The 25,614-nt window shown below is 37.5% G+C and overlaps 1 protein-coding gene across 1 annotated transcript in view; it reads left to right on the top strand.

Annotated features, from left to right (window-relative positions):
* Window positions 1-25,614, top strand: part of LOC131958213 (uncharacterized) — a 50,093-nt gene that overhangs the window by 22,454 nt on the left and 2,025 nt on the right. The window contains exons 3-8 of the mRNA XM_059323105.1: window positions 4,227-4,340; window positions 13,648-13,801; window positions 17,689-17,813; window positions 20,163-20,255; window positions 20,878-21,001; window positions 23,749-23,837. Of these exons, the coding sequence (XP_059179088.1) occupies window positions 4,227-4,340; window positions 13,648-13,801; window positions 17,689-17,813; window positions 20,163-20,255; window positions 20,878-21,001; window positions 23,749-23,837 (699 nt within the window). The remainder of the gene's footprint in view (window positions 1-4,226; window positions 4,341-13,647; window positions 13,802-17,688; window positions 17,814-20,162; window positions 20,256-20,877; window positions 21,002-23,748; window positions 23,838-25,614) is intronic.

Here is a 25,614-nt window from a genome sequence, read left to right as displayed (position 1 = left end):
CAAGAGTCTAGTCTGGTCCACAAAATATATCTTCCAAGCAGCCAACACAAGAGTCTTATCTGGTCCACAAAATATATCTTCCAGGCAGCCAACACAAGAGTCTAGTCTAGTTCACAAAATATATCATCCAGTCAGCCAACACAAGAGTCTACTCTAGTCCACAAAATATATCATCCAGGCAGCCAACACAAGAGTCTAATCTGGTCTACAAAATATATCTTCCAGGCAGCCAACACAAGAGTCTAGTCTGGTCCACGAAATATATCTTTTAGGCAGCCAACACAAGAGTCTAGTCTGGTTCACAAAATATATCATCCAGGCAGCCAACACAAGAGTCTAGTCTGGTCCACAAAATATATCTTCCAGGCAGCCAACACAAGAGTCTAGTCTGGTCCACAAAATATATCTTCCAGGAAGCAAACACAAGAGTCTAGTCTGGCCCACAAAATATATCATCCAGGCAGCCAACACAAGAGTCTAGTCTGGTCCACAAAATATATCATCCAGGCAGCCAACACAAAAGTCTAGTCTTTTCCACAAAATATATCATCCAGGCAGCCAACACAAGAGTCTAGTCTTGTCCACAAAATATATCTTCCAGGCAGCCAACACAAGAGTCTAGTCTGGTCCACAAAATATATCATCCAGGCAGCCAACACAAGAGTCTAGTCTGGTTCACAAAATATATCATCCAGGCAGCCAACACAAGAGTCTAGTCTGGTCCACAAAATATATCATACAGGCATCCAACACAAGAGTCTAGTCTGGTCCACAAAATATATCTTCCAGGCAGCCAACACAAGAGTCTATACTGGTCCACAAAATATATCATCCAGGCAGCCAACACAAGAGTCTAGTCTGGTCCACAAAATATATAATCCAGGCAGCCAACACAAGAGTCTAGTCTGGTTCACAAAATATATCTTCCAGGCAGCCAACACAAGAGTCTAGTCTGGTCCACAAAATATATCTTCTAGGAAGCAAACACAAGAGTCTAGTCTGGCCCACAAAATATATCATCCAGGCAGCCAACACAAGAGTCTAGTCTGGTCCACAAAATATATCTTCCAGGCAGCCAACACAAGAGTCTAGTCTGGTCCACAAAATATTTCATCCAGGCAGCCAACACAAGAGTCTAGTCTGGTCCACAAAATATATCTTCCAGGCAGCCAACACAAGAGTCTAGTCTGGCCCACAAAATATATCATCCAGGCAGCCAACACAAGAGTCTAGTCTGGTCCACAAAATATATCTTCCAGGAAGCCAACACAAGAGTCTAGTCTGGTCCACAAAATATATCTTCCAGGTAGCCAACACAAGAGTCTAGTCTGGGCCACGAAATATATCATCCAGGCAGCCAACACAAGAGTCTAGTCTGGTCCACAAAATATATCATCCAGGCAGCCAACAGAAGAGTCTAGTCTGGTCCACAAAATATATCATCCAGGCAGCCAACACAAGAGTCTAGTGTGGTCCACAAAATATATCATCCAGGCAGCCAACACAAGAGTCTAGTCTGTTCCAAAAAATATATAATCCAGGCAGCCAACACAAGAGTCTAGTGTGGTCCACAAAATATATCATCCAGGCAGCCAACACAAGAGTCTAGTGTGGTCCACAAAATATATCATCCAGGCAGCCAACAGAAGAGTCTAGTCTGGTCCACAAAATATATCATCCAGGCAGCCAACACAAGAGTCTAGTGTGGTCCAAAAAATATATAATCCAGGCAGCCAACACAAGAGTCTAGTCTTGTCCACAAAATATATCTTCCAGGCAGCCAACACAAGAGTCTAGTCTGGTCCACAAAATATATCTTCCAGGCAGCCAACACAAGAGTCTAGTCTGGTCCAAAAATATATAATCCAGGCAGCCAACACAAGAGTCTAGTCTGGTCCACAAAATATATCATCCAGGCAGCCAACACAAGAGTCTAGTCTGGTCCACAAAATATATCTTCCAGGCAGCCAACACAAGAGTCTAGTCTGGTCCACAAAATATATCATCCAGGCAGCCAACACAAGAGTCTAGTCTGGTCCACAAAATATATCTTCCAGGCAGCCAACACAAGAGTCTAGTCTGGTCCACAAAATATATCTTCCAGGCAGCCAACACAAGAGTCTAGTCTGGTCCAAAAAATATATCTTCCAGGAAGCCAACACAAGAGTCTAGTCTGGTCCACAAAATATATCTTCCAGGCAGCCAACACAAGAGTCTAGTCTGTTCCACAAAATATATCATCCAGGCAGCCAACACAACAGTCTAGTCTGGTCCACAAAATATATCTTCCAGGCAGCCAACACAAGAGTCTAGTCTGGTCCACAAAATATATCATCCAGGCAGCCAACACAAGAGTCTAGTCTGGTCCACAAAATATATCTTCCAGGCAGCCAACACAAGAGTCTAGTCTGGTCCACAAAATATATCTTTCAGGCAGCCAACACAAGAGTCTAGTCTGGTCCACAAAATATATCTTCCAGGCAGCCAACACAAGAGTCTAGTCTGGTCCACAAAATATATCTTTCAGGCAGCCAACACAAGAGTCTAGTCTGGTCCACAAAATATATCTTCCAGGCAGCCAACACAAGAGTCTAGTCTGGTCCACAAAATATATCTTCCAGGCAGCCAACACAAGAGTCTAGTCTGGTCCACAAAATATATCTTCCAGGCAGCCGACACAAGAGTCTAGTCTGGTCCACAAAATATATCTTCCAGGCAGCCAACACAAGAGTCTAGTCTGTTCCACCAAATATATCATCCAAGCAGCCAACACAAGATTCTAGTCTGGTCCACAAAATATATCTTCCAGGCAGCCAACACAAGAATCTAGTCTGGTCCACAAAATATATCTTCCAGGCAGCCAACACAAGAGTCTAGTCTGGTCCACGAAATATATCTTCCAGGCAGCCAACACAAGAATCTAGTCTGGTCCACAAAATATATCTTCCAGGCAGCCAACACAAGAGTCTAGTATAGTCCACAAAATATATCATCCAGGCAGCCAACACAAGAGTCTAGTCTGTTCCACCAAATATATCATCCAGGCAGCCAACACAAGATTCTAGTTTGTTCCACAAAATATATCTTCCAGGCAGCGAACACAAGAGTCTAGTCTGGTCCACAAAATATATCTTCCAGGCAGCGAACACAAGAGTCTAGTCTGGTCCACAAAATATATCTTCCAGGCAGCCAACACAAGAGTCTAGTCTGGTCCACAAAATATATCTTTCAGGCAGCCAACACAAGAGTCTAGTCTGGTCCACAAAATGTATCATACAGGCATCCAACACAAGAGTCTAGTCTGGTCACAAAATATATCATCCAGGCAGCCAACACAAGAGTCTAGTCTGGTCCACAAAATATATCATCCAGGCAGCCAACACAAGAGTCTAGTCTGGTCCACAAAATATATCTTTCAGGCAGCCAACACAAGAGTCTAGTCTGGTCCACAAAATGTATCATACAGGCATCCAACACAAGAGTCTAGTCTGGTCACAAAATATATCATCCAGGCAGCCAACACAAGAGTCTAGTCTGGTCCACAAAATATATCATCGAGGCAGCCAACACAAGAGTCTAGTCTGGTCCACAAAATATATCTTCCAGGCAGCGAACACAAGAGTCTAGTCTGGTCCACAAAATATATCTTCCAGGCAGCCAACACAAGAGTCTAGTCTGGTCCACAAAATATATCTTTCAGGCAGCCAACACAAGAGTCTAGTCTGGTCCACAAAATGTATCATACAGGCATCCAACACAAGAGTCTAGTCTGGTCACAAAATATATCATCCAGGCAGCCAACACAAGAGTCTAGTCTGGTCCACAAAATATATCATCCAGGCAGCCAACACAAGAGTCTAGTCTGTTCCACAAAATATATCATCCAGGCAGCCAACACAAGAGTCTAGTCTGGTCCACAAAATATATCATCCAGGCAGCCAACACAAGAGTCTAGTCTGTTCCACAAAATATATCTTGGTACTAAATTAATATCTCGAACCCTTGTCAGTGTTGATCCAGCATTGCTGCTTCAATCCAAATCTTTCACTTTAACCTTACTTCCTCATTGGCCATTTGGCGAGGTCATGTATTGCTATGCTGGTCATTGACTTGCTTAGCCGATACATTACTATTTGTTTAGATGTCTTCATCAGCTGTTTTGTAACATGACTGTCGCGGTTATGTGTTAATTGTATTCTACTTGGATCCCATACTGTTGTTTACAGATATAGTGGGACTGCAAGTGTTTTATACCGATGGCACATCCCTGTTTGAGAAGTACATGGCTTGTACTGAAGGCTACATCTGTGACAGTCTTTGTATTGACAAGTTCAAAGAATGTAAGTCCCTTTTATTTGATAGGATTTTATTCATCATTTTATGTTTTTTTTTAAATTATACATTGTTTATAAATACAGATGAACAGTAAAAGCATATAACAATACCACCTACATTTGTAAAAACAATAAAGGGTTTAAGAGGTTACATGCTCCATGTATTCCATTAACCGTGTTTATATAAAACTAGCGTACCCGCCCCCCCCCCCCCCGCGCGTTGCCGCGGGGATAGAAGAAAGTTTGACGAAATATATAAGAAGGATTTCACCAACGCGTTACCAATCATATGTTCTTAGATGCGTGACCTTGTTTTCTAAAACTGTGTTATTTAAATGTCAACAATGCCTGTGCTTGGATCATAAATGTTAGGACACGGGTTTAACTACACTACCGCATGAAAACCTTGAGTGTACGTTAATCACTTGCTGAAAAAAATATGGTGGAACACACTTCGGTGACCGCCCATGTGTCAGAGATGTAGAGGCCCGCTTTTAGGAGCCCCCCCCCCCGATTACACTACCGCATAGGCGCGGCGTACGATCCCTGGCTCCTTAAAATAGCATCCTGTTAACAATGATGCAGATTGCGTCATTCACTAAAGTGACACAAATGAACAGGATTTGTTATTTAACACGTAAAAAAATTATTTGACGCGTTTTAAACATCAGTGTGACTGATGCAATATGTTATCGTTACTTATGGTCTATTCTTAGATGCTCGATCTCAATTTCTGTTTGGATTATCTAAAAATAGATTCGAATTGCATCATTCGCAAAGTGACGAAACTGTTTGGATTTTTCTACGGGCAAAAAGAAACACCCCAGTTAATAATCTAACCTTGGTTAATTTTTCTGATTATTAAAATAAAACGTATTACATGGCCCTCAGCGGCCCATTTGAGCCTTTGGGGGCCAAAACAGACATTTTTATTTGCAGCCTAATCGCACCCTACCAGGGCGCCAGAGGACACGCCTGATTCTATTTAGTAAGTGTTTGACGCCCCATCCTATCAATTGTCTATCACACTGTTTAGACCGAACGTATTCACCATAGCGCTCACGGGAAAGATCAGGGCGCCAAATCGCATACTGCCGGGGTGGGGGGGGGGGGGGGCGCCCATGCAAAATTAAATCCCCCACCACCCACCCACCCCTATTCCCCCCTCCCACCCCAGAAACCTTCTCGGTAGTATTCATCAACTTCCTTAAGTTTTATGGCACCGGGATAAATTGCGTCGAACCGCAATCGTCTTTTATTTTTATATGCCGTATATTGAGAAAAATCCCACCATTCCGTGGCGCCGCTCTTGCGAATTTTAAAAATGATTTTTTTACAGAACCCTTCCCTGGAGTGTTCTAATCAACACCCTAAAGTTTGATGGCTATCGGATGAACGTTGTGAGACCGCAATCGATTTTTATTTTTATATACCATATATACAGAGAAAAGAAATCGCGCCCTACCAGGGCGCCACCCCAGCGAATTTGAAAATGTTTTAGCGCAGAAACCTCCCCAGTAATATTCTCAACATCCTCCCAAAGTTTCATGGCGATCGTGTGAACGGTGTCACCGCAATTCACTTTTATTATTTTTATATACCGTATATAGAGAAAAACGCACCCTCACGTGGCGCCGCCCTTGCGAAAATAAAAATGATTTTTTTACACAACCCTTCTCCAGAGTGACCCAATCAACTCCCCCAAAGTCTCATGGCTGTCGGATAACGATGTCAAACCAAAATCGACTTTTATTTGTATATACCGTTATACCGTATATAGAGAAAAATCGCACCCTCCCGTGGCTCCGCCCTTGCGAAATTAAAAATGATTTTTACTGAACCCTTTCCTAGAGTTTTATAATGAACTCCCCAAAGTTTCATGGCGATCGTGTGAACGGTGTCAAGGCAATTCACTTTTATTTTTTTATATACGGTATAATGAGAAAAATCGCACCCTCCTGTGGCGCCGCCCTTGTGAAATTAAAAATTATTTTTTACAGAACCCTTCCTCAAAGTGTTCTAATGAACTCACCAAAGTTTGATGGCGATCGAATGAATGGTGTCAAACCAAAATCGACTTTTATTTAATAAATAACAAATCATGCCCTGCCGGGGCGCCACCCCCGCGAATTTTTTTTTTATCGCAAAAACCTCACCAGGAATATTCTCAACAACTTCTCAAAGTTTCACGGCGATGTGATAAGAGGTGTGGTAATGCATAAAAGACAGACAGACAGACAGACAGACAGACAGACAGACTGACAGACAGACAGACAGACCCAGCTAACACAGTATGTAATAGCAGGGTCGGCCCAAGCTTGGCCCAATGTTGTAATCATGGCCAAACATTGGACAAGCTTACGCCAGGGTACAGCCAAGATTTGTACATGCTTGCATCCCTTGATACCTTGATATTTAACCGTTTTTACCTTGGCTGCCAAGATTACACTGATTTATGGATTCACTGCAGAAATTTTAGTTAAATATGCTTGTTAAACTTAATATATGTTAACTAAAATTAATTTATCTTTTAATATCATGCTCTAATGTAAACATAGCATCAATAACAGACTACGTTGCATGTGTTAAACATTTTGTTAATCTTTTTAAAATTGTGTGCGCTACTGCCACCGGCCCCCTGTCGCCCATTGTCCCTTTGTTCACATTCCTTCCTATTGTTCGCAAGCCAGCATCCCGGTGCTTCGCCATTTTTCTTAACAAAAGACTTTGTATCCAGTCGCAGTAAAACAGGTAGGCCCACTGTAGCCATTTTAGTTCAACAGTGAGAAGTAGTATAACTGTATTTATGCAGAATCTGGAAAACTCGAATTTTTTTGTTGGAAACTTTAACTTTATGGGCCTAAGTCATCAAATAAAAGTTATAAAAGGTAGTTTATTTGAGGTAATAAAATGAGCCTATATATATATATATATATATATATATATATATATATATATATATATATGCAGTATAAGTGTTACCTGGGTAGCATGAACACCCCAGACCACCAGTCTTTATACCTATATAATATATCGTTACAAGGTAGCAAACATGATGTTAGGGGCTTCTTGTTGTATGTTCAGTGCAGTGCAAAATAAAATAAACATAATAAATTTAGTGCAAAATGAGCAGTGTATGGTTGTAATTATTTCATAAATGACTTTTAGTGTGTAACTTTTCTTTTTTAGAATGTGGATGGATTATGACATACCTTGCACAAATCAACAACCAGGCTTTTATTGGATTTGAATCCCAAAGGAAAGAGAAAGTTTGTTATCCAAAACAAACATGGAAAATATCAGAAACCAACAAAACACAAGCAGGCAGAGTGTTATGGACCCAACTTTGGGGAATCTCCTAAAACCAAGTATAAAAATAGAGAGGTGTGGTTGTGTCTCTCAGCTCCACAAGGGTCCACAAGAATGAGGACAACAGTGATTTTCGTAATAATTTTAGATCAGATTTAAAAAAAAAATTTGATCAGATGGATCAGGTTAACAGTTTAATACATATTGCATGTAAGTGCTTAACGAAAAGAAAAGATTCTCTTACCAAAATAGTCTAAGAACAATGCTGATTTTAAATTAATAAATTGTTTCCTTTTGTAATAATATAATAATTTAAGTTTGCATTGTATGTATGTTTAGTGTAGATTTAATGTCCTAAATGAAATATACAATTGACATTTTTTTCTTTAAAGAATTAGTTGCAAATTTCTTTCATTATTTAGTTTCACTGTACAATCTGAAAAAAGCTTGCAACATTTGTATTGACAATACTTCTGCTGGTGATATTTATTTCTAATTAATGAAGTAAATTAATATATATTTAGTTTACTATAATTAAATACCTCATACTCGAGACAAAAAAACATTTATTGAATATCGCAGTGATATTCCTGTTCTACACAATGCGTATAAACCCTCGAACCATCTGTCTTTTGAAAGATTGTACATTTTGTAACACAATGGCATTCATTTCAACACTATTTAACCACAATTATAATCTAGAGATCCTGAACAAATTTTCGTTCTGTTATTTATGGACAAGGCAGACTGGTCCAGCATTAAAATGTAAACCTTAATTAGAATACTTAAACGAGCAATGCAATTAAATGTTGTTAGACAAATATTTTATACTTTTTATTTTTAATGTTATGTTTACGTATCATAGTACAAGACAGCTTCTGTATTCTTGTACAGTAAATTAAGTTTTTACATTAGTTTAATTTAAACTGTAGGCCTGCTTAACATCTGTTACATTATATGAAAATGTTTTGTATATTTGTTTTAATTTGTTTGTATAAAAGTCAAAATGAAAGTTACTACACTATTATTTACATATTCTTTTTCAATCAATACTTTATAGTATAGTTATAATTTTCTTACAATTGAATGGATGGTATAATACAGATTTTAATAGATGAGCAGTTCTTGTGTATGTATTGCTGCTTTACTACATTTTGATTAAAATTTCTTTCACATTTTGAAATTACCTTTGTAAATATTATGACTGATATGAGAATGGATCTTTTTGTATGCTAAAAATAAAAATTTGAGCCAAGATGTAGCCAGGATATAATACAGGCTGAGCCAAGGTATAGCCGAGATATAGCCATTATTGGGCCAAGATGTAGCCAGGATATAATACAGGATGAGCCAAGGTATAGCCAATATTGGGCCAAGATATAGCCATTATTGAGCCAAGATGTAGCCAATATTGGGCCAAGATGTAACCATGATATAGACAATATTGGGCCAAGATATAGCCAATATTGAGCCAAGATGTAGCCAATATTGGGCCAATATGTGGCCGGGATATAGCCAATGTTGGGCCAATATGTAGCCGGGATATAGCCAATATTTGGCCAAGATCTAGCCAATGTTGGGCCAATATGTAGCCGGGATATAGCCAATATTGTGCCAACATTGCGCCAACATCATGCCGAGTTTCACTACCAATGTTTCGCCAAGGTTAAGCCAATGTTGCACCAAGATGTAGCCAATATTGGTAACCAATGTTTAGCCAATATTGGGCCAATATATGTGTGCTGACTGGGGACAGACAGACAGACAGACAGACAGACAGACACACACACACACACACACACACAGACACACAGACACACAGACACACAGACACACAGACACACAGACACACAGACACACAGACACACAGACACACAGACACACAGACACACAGACACACAGACACACAGACACACAGACACACAGACACACAGACACAAGGACACACAGACACAAGGACACACAGACACACAGACAAACAGACAGACACACACACATACATTGCTTTATATAGAGAGAGTTTAATCTTGTATACTTGTATTAGATCAGTTTCACTCAAGTTCTGTACCATTATACCAAGATTACACTACAAATGTTTTTAACTATGACAAAACCATTACGGCTAAACACGTATTACATGGCCCTCAGCGGCCCATTTGAGCCTTTGGGGGCCAAAACAGACATTTTTATTTGCAGCCTAATCGCACCCTACCAGGGCGCCAGAGGACGCGCCTGATTCTATTTAGTAAGTGTTTGACGCCCCATCCTATCAATTGTCTATCACACTGTTTAGACCGAACGTATTCACCATAGCGCTCACGGGAAAGATCAGGGCGCCAAATCGCATACTGCCGGGGTGGGGGGGGGGGCGCCCATGCAAAATTAAATCCCCCACCACCCACCCACCCCTATTCCCCCCTCCCACCCCAGAAACCTTCTCGGTAGTATTCATCAACTTCCTTAAGTTTTATGGCACCGGGATAAATTGCGTCGAACCGCAATCGTCTTTTATTTTTATATGCCGTATATTGAGAAAAATCCCACCATTCCGTGGCGCCGCTCTTGCGAATTTTAAAAATGATTTTTTTACAGAACCCTTCCCTGGAGTGTTCTAATCAACACCCTAAAGTTTGATGGCTATCGGATGAACGTTGTGAGACCGCAATCGATTTTTATTTTTATATACCATATATACAGAGAAAAGAAATCGCGCCCTACCAGGGCGCCACCCCAGCGAATTTGAAAATGTTTTAGCGCAGAAACCTCCCCAGTAATATTCTCAACATCCTCCCAAAGTTTCATGGCGATCGTGTGAACGGTGTCACCGCAATTCACTTTTATTATTTTTATATACCGTATATAGAGAAAAACGCACCCTCACGTGGCGCCGCCCTTGCGAAAATAAAAATGATTTTTTTACACAACCCTTCTCCAGAGTGACCCAATCAACTCCCCCAAAGTCTCATGGCTGTCGGATAACGATGTCAAACCAAAATCGACTTTTATTTGTATATACCGTTATACCGTATATAGAGAAAAATCGCACCCTCCCGTGGCTCCGCCCTTGCGAAATTAAAAATGATTTTTACTGAACCCTTTCCTAGAGTTTTATAATGAACTCCCCAAAGTTTCATGGCGATCGTGTGAACGGTGTCAAGGCAATTCACTTTTATTTTTTTATACACGGTGTAATGAGAAAAATCGCACCCTCCTGTGGCGCCGCCCTTGTGAAATTAAAAATTATTTTTTACAGAACCCTTCCTCAAAGTGTTCTAATGAACTCACCAAAGTTTGATGGCGATCGAATGAATGGTGTCAAACCAAAATCGACTTTTATTTAATAAATAACAAATCATGCCCTGCCGGGGCGCCACCCCTGCGAATTTTTTTTTTTTCGCAAAAACCTCACCAGGAATATTCTCAACAACTTCTCAAAGTTTCACGGCGATGTGATAAGAGGTGTGGTAATGCATAAAAGACAGACAGACAGACAGACAGACAGACAGACTGACAGACAGACAGTCGACAGACAGACAGACAGACAGACAGACAGACACACACACACACACACACACACAGACACACAGACACACAGACACACAGACACACAGACACACAGACACACAGACACACAGACACACAGACACACAGACACACAGACACACAGACACACAGACACACAGACACACAGACACAAGGACACACAGACACAAGGACACACAGACACACAGACAAACAGACAGACACACACACATACATTGCTTTATATAGAGAGAGTTTAATCTTGTATACTTGTATTAGATCAGTTTCACTCAAGTTCTGTACCATTATACCAAGATTACACTACAAATGTTTTTAACTATGACAAAACCATTACGGCTAAACACGTATTACATGGCCCTCAGCGGCCCATTTGAGCCTTTGGGGGCCAAAACAGACATTTTTATTTGCAGCCTAATCGCACCCTACCAGGGCGCCAGAGGACACGCCTGATTCTATTTAGTAAGTGTTTGACGCCCCATCCTATCAATTGTCTATCACACTGTTTAGACCGAACGTATTCACCATAGCGCTCACGGGAAAGATCAGGGCGCCAAATCGCATACTGCCGGGGTGGGGGGGGGGGGGGCGCCCATGCAAAATTAAATCCCCCACCACCCACCCACCCCTATTCCCCCCTCCCACCCCAGAAACCTTCTCGGTAGTATTCATCAACTTCCTTAAGTTTTATGGCACCGGGATAAATTGCGTCGAACCGCAATCGTCTTTTATTTTTATATGCCGTATATTGAGAAAAATCCCACCATTCCGTGGCGCCGCTCTTGCGAATTTTAAAAATGATTTTTTTACAGAACCCTTCCCTGGAGTGTTCTAATCAACACCCTAAAGTTTGATGGCTATCGGATGAACGTTGTGAGACCGCAATCGATTTTTATTTTTATATACCATATATACAGAGAAAAGAAATCGCGCCCTACCAGGGCGCCACCCCAGCGAATTTGAAAATGTTTTAGCGCAGAAACCTCCCCAGTAATATTCTCAACATCCTCCCAAAGTTTCATGGCGATCGTGTGAACGGTGTCACCGCAATTCACTTTTATTATTTTTATATACCGTATATAGAGAAAAACGCACCCTCACGTGGCGCCGCCCTTGCGAAAATAAAAATGATTTTTTTACACAACCCTTCTCCAGAGTGACCCAATCAACTCCCCCAAAGTCTCATGGCTGTCGGATAACGATGTCAAACCAAAATCGACTTTTATTTGTATATACCGTTATACCGTATATAGAGAAAAATCGCACCCTCCCGTGGCTCCGCCCTTGCGAAATTAAAAATGATTTTTACTGAACCCTTTCCTAGAGTTTTATAATGAACTCCCCAAAGTTTCATGGCGATCGTGTGAACGGTGTCAAGGCAATTCACTTTTATTTTTTTATATACGGTATAATGAGAAAAATCGCACCCTCCTGTGGCGCCGCCCTTGTGAAATTAAAAATTATTTTTTACAGAACCCTTCCTCAAAGTGTTCTAATGAACTCACCAAAGTTTGATGGCGATCGAATGAATGGTGTCAAACCAAAATCGACTTTTATTTAATAAATAACAAATCATGCCCTGCCGGGGCGCCACCCCTGCGAATTTTTTTTTTATCGCAAAAACCTCACCAGGAATATTCTCAACAACTTCTCAAAGTTTCACGGCGATGTGATAAGAGGTGTGGTAATGCATAAAAGACAGACAGACAGACAGACAGACAGACAGACAGACAGACTGACAGACAGACAGACAAGACAGACAGACAGACACACACACACACACACACACACACACACAGACACACAGACACACAGACACACAGACACACAGACACACAGACACACAGACACACAGACACACAGACACACAGACACACAGACACACAGACACACAGACACAAGGACACACAGACACAAGGACACACAGACACACAGACAAACAGACAGACACACACACATACATTGCTTTATATAGAGAGAGTTTAATCTTGTATACTTGTATTAGATCAGTTTCACTCAAGTTCTGTACCATTATACCAAGATTACACTACAAATGTTTTTAACTATGACAAAACCATTACGGCTAAACACTAATACTAGACACTTTTCCTAACCAGGAGCTTGCCCTTCCTCGAAAGGGGGCACTTAACTGACCGCAAGTTACCAACTCTTTATATAAAAAATATATATATTTTAATATCATCAACAACACCCCATGAAAATGTGGGTGTTCGTAGACTGGGCCTCTGGGGTAACAGGAAAAAACACGACACATTTTAACCTAACGCTGCACTTTCACTACACATCTTAACCTAAACCTATACTTTCAATACACATCTTAAACTAACCATACACTTTCACTACACATCTTAACCTAAACCTACACTTTCACGCTGAGCTTAACTTTTTTTACACGTTTTTTACGATGTGTCAGCAAAAACTCCAAACTACTGTTTTTCTGTAGATGCTGTAAATAAAAAGCCTAGCATCACGTTTGCTGATTTGGATTTGAGTCATCTGGACATGTACGTCAACGTGTTCATCGACAGCGACTTTATTAGCAGAATTTTCTACAGTTGTTCTGAATGTTATTCTTTATCGGAAAGACGCTTTTCAAGGTAGGCAAATGTAAAGCTAGTTTGTATTTAATTATCTTAAAAATTATTAATACGTCATGAAACCGTTAATTAAACTTAGACAAAAACTGTGAAGTGAAATATTTTCTAATTTGTTTAAACAAAGGTAAAGTACCAAATTATTATTTTATTTAGTTACTGTCATGTTACCAAATAGTGCTTTTATAAGGGGATGTTGTGTTTACTTCTAAAATTAACAAGGTAAAGCACTCGCATTAAAGGCTCAATAAAGTACTATGAGTTAACATGTTATTTGTTATATGGCTCTATAAAGTACTATAAGATCACGTTATTTGTTATATGGCTCAATAAAGTACTATAAGTTCACGTTATTTGTCATATGGCTCAATAAAGTACTATAAGTTCAGGTTATTTGTCATATGGCTCAATAAAGTACTATAAGTTCACGTTATTTGTCATATGGTTCAATAAAGTACTATAAGTTCACGTTATTTGTCATATGGCTCATCTATATACTACTAAAACTCAAGTTTGTTTACATGTTTGAATATTTATTTGTTTTTTTGTTTGTTTTTTTGTTTGTCCGATCGAGTATTGTGATATGTTCGACTCTATCTGGAGAGCTGTAAAATAGTATGTAGGTAGAGAATAATTTTTTAATGCAGACAGACTGTTAATCACACATTTATTTAAAGACGTTGATTAATTTATTGATTTATTCATACGTAGAGTAACCCATTTTTTTTTAAATGTTAAAACATTGACTAAACTTTGTGGGAATAGTGACGTCACAGGTTTTTGTTTACTCTTTAGTACAATAAAATGGCGGCGTCTATCGAAGAAAATTGTGTTCCCATTCAAAAGTTTAACGCGTTCTAAATCTAATTTTCTGTCGGTCATAACTTTAACAATACGTCCGTTTGCTGTATTTATTACGTTCCAACACTTATATCAATTTTCAACTGTCTTTTTCATTTAGTTTTACGATAAATTTCTCTAGATCTAAAATCTGTCCAAGAAAGTTATTTATAGATCTAGATCTAGAATCTAGAATCTAGGACAATCTAGGTCAAATCAAAGATTTATTAGTTATAAATACAATTTAAAAAAACGAGACTTAAGCAAACCAGTCGTAGATCTAGAATATAGATAATTCTATCTAGATTTAGATAATAATGAGTTTCTATATACTAAACTATTTTAGACCTTTATTATTTTGTATAAATCTTTGTTTGGAATATGGTAATTTTGAAATGCTCGCTCCCGGGCCTATTGGTGTAGCTTAAGATTCATACGCGGCTTAGATGCCGGTAATTTTGCTAAATTATAAACGTAAATTCTAAATATAGCTCAGTCGTAGATCTAAAATATAGATAATTTTCTTTCTAGATTTAGATAATAATGATTTTCTATATACTAAACTATTTTAGACCTTTATTATTTTATATAAATCTTTGTTTGGAATATGGTAATTTTGAAATGCTCGCTCCGGGCCTAATGATTAGATCTAGATCTAGATTCTAGATCTAGCAAGAAAAACTAAACTTAAGACTTAAGCAAACGAGTCGTAGAATCTAATCTAGATCTAGATAATTCTATCTAGATCTAGATAATTTCAGACCTTCTTTATTTTATATAAATCTTTGTTTGGCTAATTTAAGATAAAATTTAATTTGAAAGTTACTACTACTAGAGTTAGATCTAGATCTAGATCTATGCGCGTAAATCAATTTGCATAAGGAGACTCAAAGTATAGTATAAAACTTCACTTGTGATGTCACGAGTAAATAGCTAAGTTGGTAATGAGGTCGGCTCTCATGCGGGTGGCACAGGTTCTAGACCTATTCGTCAATAAATTTTTTTTTCAATTTTTTTTTTCTAGATGTGAATGATAAAGTTGCCTATCTGAACTTGGCAGGATACAGGGCAGGTGAAGTAGAGTTCATCTGTTTCTTTGTCCTAAGCATATGAAAGGATAGTTTTTTAAACGATAAAAACATGTTGTCTGAGACTTGGCGGGACACTGGGCAGGTGAAGTAGAGTTGAGTAGGTCACATGTGACGTCAGTATATGAAGGGATAGTCCGAAATCGGTGTTTTCGGTGTTTTTAAAAGATAAGAAACATATTTTTGAATGTGGGGTCTGTTTTTTGTGACGATAAGTGACACTGCAGTAGCGTAGCGAGGAGGGGGGGGCGGGAATGGAGGCGGGGGGGGGGGGAAGGGGGAAGGGGAGGCGGGGGGAGGTGGAGGGGGGAAGGGGGGGGCGGGGGGACATATGTTGGGGCGCCAAAATGGTTTGGAAAAATAAATTGAAAGGTTGAGGGGGGTTCAAATCGAAAGTTTGAGTGGGGGGGGGGGGGTGCACATCAAAAGTTTGAGGGGGGGGGGGGGTTGAAAATCGAAATCTTGGGGGGGGGGGTTAAAATCGAAAAGTTTGTCCCCGGGCGCCGGGAAGGGTCGCTATGCCTCTGAGTGACAGACGTGATGTTTTTTGATGGATGACCCCCGAAACCCACAGTTATCCAACGGATGACGGGTATTCTAGTAAAGTACTATAAGTTCACGTTATTTGTCATATGGCTCAATAAAGTACTATAAGTTCACGTTATTTGTCATATGGCTCAATAAAGTACTATAAGTTCACGTTATTTGTCACATGGCTTAATAAAGTACTATAAGTTCACGTTATTTGTCATATGGTTCAATAAAGTACTATAAGTTCACATTATTTATCATATGGCTCAATAAAGTACTATAAGTTCACGTTATTTGTCATATGGTTCAATAAAGTACTATAAGTTCACGTTATTTGTCATATGGCTCATAAAGTACTATAAGTTCACGTTATTTGTCATATGGCTCATAAAGTACTATAAGTTCACGTTATTTGTCATATGGCTCAATAAAGTACTATAAGTTCACGTAATTTGTCATATGGCTCAATAAAGTACTATAAGTTCACGTTATTTGTCATATGGCCCGTCGACTCGTTCTGGATTTCCTTCTCTCGCCTTGCTCTAAAACAATATATAGGGCAGTAGTTGTTTACGTAGTTTTCACTTCTAGATGGAAGTTATCTGTAGATAGCGCGCCTCATCTGCTTGGGGTTCTAACTTGGGAGTTCGCAAACATGCGCCGTCCAACTCGACCACATCGTCCCTCAAAAGAGAACAATGCGTTGTATATTTCATGGTTATACTACAAGATAAAAATAAAATAAAATCAAAGAAAAAGCTGTGATATCTAGTGATACATACAACTTAGCTCCCAACTTTGGTTTATTTCAATAACCAAATACTGTGTATACTAATTTTTCAAATATTGTATTTCATTAAAAAATTAGGAGACAAAATTTAGAGAGAGGAGACAAAATGTAGATTATATTGATTGCAAGCTAATCTACACCACCTCGCTTATGGTTACAAGACACACATTTGAACTCAACCGTTCGTTCAAAGATCCATAAATAAGATCAATAAATAATGCGTACCAACAGTTTTAAGTCTAAGTTCAGTCACACCCTCCTGTTTTGCTGTAAACTGTTTAATTTTTAAGAGAGAATTTCGACATTCAGTCGTGTGTAATGTCTCGCTTAGTAATCAGATGTTATATAAAGTCAAATTGTCTGAAAAATTTTTTTATCTTCACGTCTTTATTCTGTCTGACTTATCGACAACATTTACTTAACAAAGTACTGTTTTCTCTAGATAATTTGTCATTGTTACGACTTAACGGATCATCTATCCGCCCCCCCCCCCTTCCCATCCGGGCCTTACGGCTAAAGCAGGCTCTATCTGCAGTCAAATTGGGTTTGAACTTTGTGAAGTTTACGGGTTTCGGTAAAACACAAGTAATTTAAGCACAATAATCATCCTTTCAATTTCTCAATACATTTTATTTCGATAGAACATCTGGATTTCGTGCCAGGCCTGGGGATGATTTAAAAATTAGCAGCCCAGAGAAACTGTGTGGGGACCTATGTCACAACAACAGAAAAATTGAAATATCCAGCACCAAGGAGAACATAATGGGTACAGTATTATTTATCAATATACTTAGATCTCATGTCTTTCAAATACAACTATGCATTTCTATTACAAAATCTCACACCTGTGAATGTGTATGTGTGTATGTGTATAGCACGAACACGCGCACACACACATACATACAAACATACATACACATACAAATATACACACATACAAACATACACATACACACGCACATGCACACACTTATATATGTGTGTGCATGCGTGTGTGCGTGTTCGTATTAGCCAGTTGACAGAATGGACAAATAACAAAATCTGTTCACATGCCACAAGACGGAACGTTCAAAAGGTAACGCAAAACAACAGGGCAACCATATTTTTTCAACAAAAGTGAAATACAACATGAGGTTAAACAAAAGGTCAACAAAAGTAAAATACCACATGAGGTGAAAAAAAAAGGTCAACAAATGTGAAATACCATATGGTGTTAAACAAACGGTCAACAGTTCATGCAAAGTTTGCAAACTTAAGGTGCTAAAATGCTAAGAAATCATTTTGAAAATATTAACTTTTAAACTCTAATATATAATAGAATCGAGTAAAAAAAATTAATGAGTAATATTTTATATGTATAATCTTCGAGTCTTGACCTACGTGAAAAGGTTGAAAATAATCGGTAGACGTTGTAGAAATTTATCTTGCATGTACGAAGACAAAGGAATCAAGTTAAAAATATATGAAATTTAGTCAACCAAGATCAAACGGTATTCAAGTTATCGTGTTTAACCCTTTATTTACGGAATTATGTTCTGAATGAAATTTTTACTTAAACAATGTGTTACTATATTGCTTTTGGCATATTCAAAGCATATGTCGAAGAAAATTTCGTTTCATAAATTTTTAATGGCCAAAACATATATTGGTACTTATAAGTACCGTCAGGAATGTAGGACATTTTTTTTCAAAAAATTATTTTTTACAAAACAGGAACAAACGATACAGTTTATTAACTAATAGCATGGCAATCATTATAACAATCACTTTTTGTAATTTTCACACATAAATACAGCACAAAAGTATATTTTGAGTACGACTTTTACTAGATTTTCTATTGGAACACATCTTAGACCTCAAACACAGCAAAAGTAGTCGACATGTCATGCTCCCTCAATCTTGTCTGTGGTCTTTCTGGTGCAGCAACGGTTGCCGGAATGAATATGCTTTTGCTGGAAGCTTCCAATAGCTAGTACAATGAGCCGCATAAGCAAACAAAAGCCTAGTCATTCAGCACACAACTACTAGTAATACTAGTATAATTGTAGCCTACTAGAATGTTATGACAAGTCTACACTATAGTGCAAAGTTCATAAATAGAAGTGAGGTCAATATGTTTGGGATAGCCATAGTGGCCTACTCTTTTATGTTTACTGATTAAAATTTACCTTATAGATCTATACTATATGATATATGCAGAAGTATGGAATATTACTAGTCTACATGTATACATTACGTAAATGCTAGTTATTGTAGGCAAGACAGTTTATTGCAGTAAATATAACTAAGAAATTAAATCTTACAACTAGAACTAGGCTTTGGTATACAAATGAAGTATACTAAACCTTGTAAACGAGCCTGCAACTGATACCTTTATTCTTGTTATTTTTTTACTACTAGAAATTAACATGTAATTACAATATTTCTTAGGTAAACCATATGCTAACCTTCTTATAAATGTGTATATAGCATTTTTTGAGTACATTTCGATAATTAATTATCAAGACAACATTTATGTAACTCCACATAAAAAATCTGCCATTTTCTAAAAATCCTAAAAAAAATGAACGTGTGCCCTGACGGTACTTATAAGTCCATTTGTAAACATCGATCTAATACAAAGACAATTTGATTAAAATTGTATAACTAGAAGTTAAACGCGTTTGCTTGACTATTGAAGGTGCCAATAAAAAATATTTGGGGTTGAAAACTTGAAAATAAGGTAAAACAAAGGGAAATCAAGAAAGTGTGTGAGAACTGTACAGAAAAATTGTGAACTACCAATCAGCATGACATTGAAAATGGTGCCACACCAGTAATTTTCAAAAAAACATTGATCCCTCTGACTAACAGCGACTCAGGGGAGATAATACTATTAATTACTTCAATAATTTTAAAATTCGTATTAAATTAAAAATAATACAGGCACTTTATTAAAGTGGTACTTATAAGTACCGTCAGTAGATAAAGGGTTAAAGAAAAGGAGACATACAGGCATACAGACAGACATGTTAACAGATTTTCGCGCACGTTTTCGAGTGTAAAGTAATTTATAAATAATGTTCGACATAACTATGGGCACATAATTTCATATTTTCCTAAATTTACATTTCAGGGGACAGCAGCTATTATTCCTTTTATTCTATCGTAACTAGTAAAGACAGCCAGGTGCAAATTGTATGGAGGAAACCAAATATGAGACTTCCAGGTCCGTAAACACTGTGTTAGACTTCAATATTGTTCATACAAAATATTATACTATAATCCCAATTTAATTGTGTCTTTATCAAATCTCCGTGATGCAATTTAGACATTGATTCAGAGGCGTAGCGAGGGGGGGGGGGGGCGGAGGTGCGGACCGCACCGGGTGAAACCATTTAGGGGGTGACACCAAAGCAAAAAATAGCAAAATATATAGAGAAAAACTTGAGGGGGGTGCAAATCGAAAGTTAGAGGGGGGGTGCAAATCGAAAATTTGAAAGTTTGTCCCCGGGAAGGGTCGCTACGCCTCTAGGGGAGACACCATTAAGTGCCGCACCGGGTGACACCCGACCTCGCTACGCCACTGCATTAATTAAGCTATTTCCAAATTAGATTTAATTATGTTTAGTTATAATTAATTTTAGCATGAATTATAGGCCTACTTATACATTTTAAAATTGTGAGGATTATAAGCAGGGGAACGGGCAAAGAAGAAAAGTTATGGTTGAGGCCCTTTGTTCCAAGTAGAATAAAGTGGACTAAAAGCTACTACTAAAGTGGATTACGTCCTACTACTAAAGCGAATTAAGTCCTGCTACTCTAACTTGATTATATCCCTTCCCCGATAGTGTCGTACACCAAGGATAGGATTGATGAATATCAGAACTATAAAGCAAAAGGAAATAGTACCCGGCACATGTTTCTGCTTCTGTTTTCACACACGAATGCACTGAATGGGGATCTATCAGTGAGGTAAAAATCTACATTCCAAAACAAATGATAGAATAATTATTTAATAATTTTTGCTAAGCCATTGTTATCAGAAGTAACGTTTGACTTAACTGTGGTGCCCCAGCGACATCAACTTGGGTTAAAGAATGATGAGATGATGATGATAAAGATGATGAAGATGTGATGATAAAGATGATGGTAATGATGATGATGTTAATGACGATGATAAAGATGATGACGATGATGATGATGATGATGATGATGATGATGTTAATGACGATGATAAAGATGGTGATGATGATGAAGATGAAGATGATGATAATGATGATGATAAAGATGATAATGGTGATGAAAACGATGAAAATGATGATGATGATGATGATGATGATGATAATGATGATGATGATGATGATGATTATGATAATGATGATGTTGACGGTGACGATGATCATGAATCTGTAACTAATTGTAAACCAATTGTTATTGTGAGAGCCCATGCCACTAAACGTGACATATGGCATTAAGGGGGGCCAATGCACTGTATGTGACATATGGCATTAAGCGGGCCCATGTCACTAAATGCGATATATGACATTATGGGGCAAATGCACTGAATGTCTTATATGACAGCAGGAGGATGGCACTTCCAGAGCAATAGAAATGTTTTCTATTCATGTATTAAATACTTAAATTGTAAAATCATAACTAGCCGTACCGACCAGGCCATGAACTGGCATTTATTGAGAGAAACGTACCTGTAAAAGGCAGTAGCTTGTGTGCTCATTACGTAGCATATACCGTGCGGAGCCCGAGGATTGGGAATATAGAATTTTCAATTATGCAAATAGGGACGTTCGATAAAATATAAAAACTAAAGCAATCATAAACGCCAACATAAACATAAACACAAACAAAAAGACACACGTAAACATAGACATAAACGCTAACAGCAAACACTAACGTAAACGAAAACGGAAACGTAGAGGCAAACATTACATAAACGCAAGCAGAAGCATACATATAAACGTAAATACAAACATAAACGGACAATCAAACATACACGGAAATAATTACACAAACGTAAAAATTAACGTAAACGCAAACAATAAAGCAAACGGAAACATGAAGGCAAAAATAAATGAAAACATAATAAGGACATTTAGAAGCTGCTTCTGAACTAGATTAATTAGTAAACAATTCAATTAGAAAAAAAAATGAAGGTAGAATTTAAAATACAATTCTTTTACCTACAACATTGAATTTTTTTTCCAATGATTTTTTGGTGTCGTGTACCTCGATCAAGGGAAATAATTTTATATAATTTTTCAGACACAATTATAATTTCTCTGATAGAAAATACATATAAATCGATTCCTTTTCTTTGCGCATTACGTCACTTAAAACGTTAAGTTGCAAAATAATTACTTATTTCGGAAATGATCAATATTGAGTTCTCTAAACATCAATTTAGATTTTAGTACAAAAATTATAGTCTATTTACTACATAAGTGTATATCACAAAAACAGAAACAATTATGCTACAAACTATAGTGTTACAAATAAACAGGGATCATAGATTACGTTTTCTTGAGAAATCGAAAGTAGCGTAAAATAATACTTCTGGCGCTATGTATGACATTTCGTCTAGCTAATTGAAGCAGTACTCAAATCATTTGTTGTTGTTTATTTATTTCTAGAAACCAGAAATTAAAAATACAGTGTAAAGTATATAAATCAAAACATAAGAAAGTGATCCAAGTATCAGATCATTTACATATATTTTAAATTTTGTTTATGTAACTGAAACACTTATCGTGTTCTCATGGAATTAGAATAAAGTACCATTTCCGATTACAGAAAATTGACCATAAGTTAATAGAAACCTGCGAGTACAATCTAATACTTGTATATGAATTATTGTCTTCTTAAATTTTATTGGTATTTAAGTACCAAGGGGGGCGGTAAAAATGTTTCGCGGGGGGGGGGGGGGGGGGGGCGAAGAGATGCCTGGAAGAAACTCTGCTCTTACACACATACAGACATGATTGCAAAACCAAGTTTTGCCGGCGACAGAAAGTTGAAAAATAGTGTCGGAAGTTTTTTTTCACGATGACAATACATCCATTACACTTTGTATGTAATAAAGTAGGTACATGTGAAACGGCGAAAACTGTCGAAATTTCATTACCATTTGCGCGCACGATTGCAATATATTCTCGATACTTAGTATAGGAGCAAGGCAATACAACATTTCTGAAATACCACTCTCTGTATAAATATACTATCGTTTATACTTGGCATTGTATAGGCAGACAGTAGCCTTATACAATGTCAGTTGTTCTAAACATAATTGTCCCTGATATAACAGAGTGGTAGCCGTATTGTTCTAATGGGTGAACACAAAAATCACTAATTTATACACATCAATTTCTTAACAGATCGTTAACAAGACAGACAGACTTACACCAAAAAAAAGCAATAGCTGACTTCTAAAAAGTTTTATATTTAAATGTGATGTTAATGTTTTACTTACACGTTAAACAGCTACGGTTGCACGTAGTACAACTATAACCGTACAGGATTAAACATTGTATTCAGTTCACTGATTTAGAATTATTTTTAAAAAAAACATCAAAGTTTTGACAGTTCCTTCGGTATCGACCTCTAAATTTAAAATTCCCACTCCCAAATTTTACATTATATTCATATATAAGAAGGTCGCACGTTAAGTAAAAATTAAATTAGATTTCTACACTATTATGTTTCAGTACTTCTGGCCTTGTGAATATCCCTGAAGTTTTCAAACTACGAGCGATCAGTTGGCTGCTTTTTGAGCACCAATACTTTACACCACATGGTGGGTTGATAATTTACGTTTGGTAGATGACATACTCGACATTAGTTTGTAGGTTACGCGTTGTTCATTTGTGGATTAAAATCTTGACCGTAGTTTATAGATTAAACACTGGCCATTTGTAAATTTTAAAAATTGCATAGGTGATTAAATTTTCCGCTACACACCTGTTTTTAGATAACTCAAACGCTTTCATTAGATGTAGTCCTGGCTCGTTATTTTAAAACAAATTATTGGACACGCGTCAACAATCCATCGCTACCTAGAATATTTAGATCAATATAAAAAACAACTGTGTATGCAGTTAACTACTACTGAAAACTTTTGTCCCCACGGAATCAGATTGTACCGACCCAAGTCGATCGTGTCCACCCAATGAGCCGTATCAACGGAATGATCGCGCCTACAACTTTACGTTTAGCGAAAGCTCAGTGGAGGCGATTGGTGATACTAAACCGCCAACATATTGTCTTCAGAATGACTTACCAATTCCACCACCACCACCACCACCAACAACAACAACAACAACACACGCACCACAGCAAACCCACGCACCACAGCCACCGACTAATAAGTCCGTCATGAATTCATGCAGCTTTCGTTGCGTGATTTGGTTGTTGGTGTATCTGATGTGTTGACGCTGTATGCTCTTATAACTGGTGGTTCTCTTTTTCAAGACGTATGCAGGCGTTAACATCTTTAAACAATACACTTTAAAAAATACACCATTTATAAATTAACTTTTTTTTTCAATTAATTTAAAGTTGTTAATCCAAAAATATTATTTCTATTAATAAATAAAAGTACGTTACACAAATACAGAAATGTGGCAATTCTTTACCATCGTGTCAACGTCGGAACTAATAGACACATAATTAGACAACACAAGTAAAAACATGATGGTTACATGATGCCTTACTGAACTGTTGGGCGATATTCACCAAATGTTATTTTTTTTTACAGTGGTCATAGTTTAATTTAAAATTCTTGGTTTTGTTTTAAAATATATTTTTTCAGTGCAACATTTCATTTGAAGCTGTTAAGAAGATTAAAATTTATAACTACGTTGGTCGAGTATTTAACAACTGAACAAGTTGTTCACGTGTCGACTCCTTTTTATGTTACAAGTTACATGTCCCCCTCACCCCTCCCCCCCCCCCCCCCCCACCACTCTTCAAAATTGAAAGGAAAGCAACTATAATAAAGTTAAAAAAAAACAACTAAGAAATAGTGCATTTAGATTTCTTTTTGTTTATAATTATAGTTAATTGTTTTTTTGTGATTGTTGAACTTGCAATTTGATCAAAATTCGGGGATGTTTTTTTTAAAAGGTCACAGCTAGTTATTCTTAGCCCCCTTTTTTCTGTTAGTTTTTTTTTTAAAGACGATTTTAAAAATTAATCTGGCAGAAATATGAAGACAACTAAAATACCAATGACTAGATTAGTCAGTTTTTTGTTTAAATTAAACCTACAGCTCCAGAAAAGTGTGGACAATTTTCAAATTCCCGAGAAATTATACGGCATCAAATAGAAGCCGAGAAATCGAATAGTATTTAATAGTGTATACAGTGAAATTTGAATTCATCTTTTTTTATGTAAAGAGAAAAAACTATTTGCTACAATTTATACAAGTAATACTAACAAATTTAATTGAATATAAATGTTTATTTAAATTGTCAAAATAATAAACGATCGTCACACAATCATCACACGCAATAGCATGCAAAATTCCCACACACTCACGAAAAAAATCAATATAATATAAGGATTCACATCTG

This window comes from Physella acuta, unplaced genomic scaffold (assembly GCF_028476545.2).
Source record: "Physella acuta isolate Inbredline_101_S28 unplaced genomic scaffold, ASM2847654v3 ptg000084l, whole genome shotgun sequence".
Lineage (NCBI taxonomy): Eukaryota > Metazoa > Mollusca > Gastropoda > Physidae > Physella > Physella acuta.
This window is presented reverse-complemented; position numbering and strand designations above follow the sequence as displayed.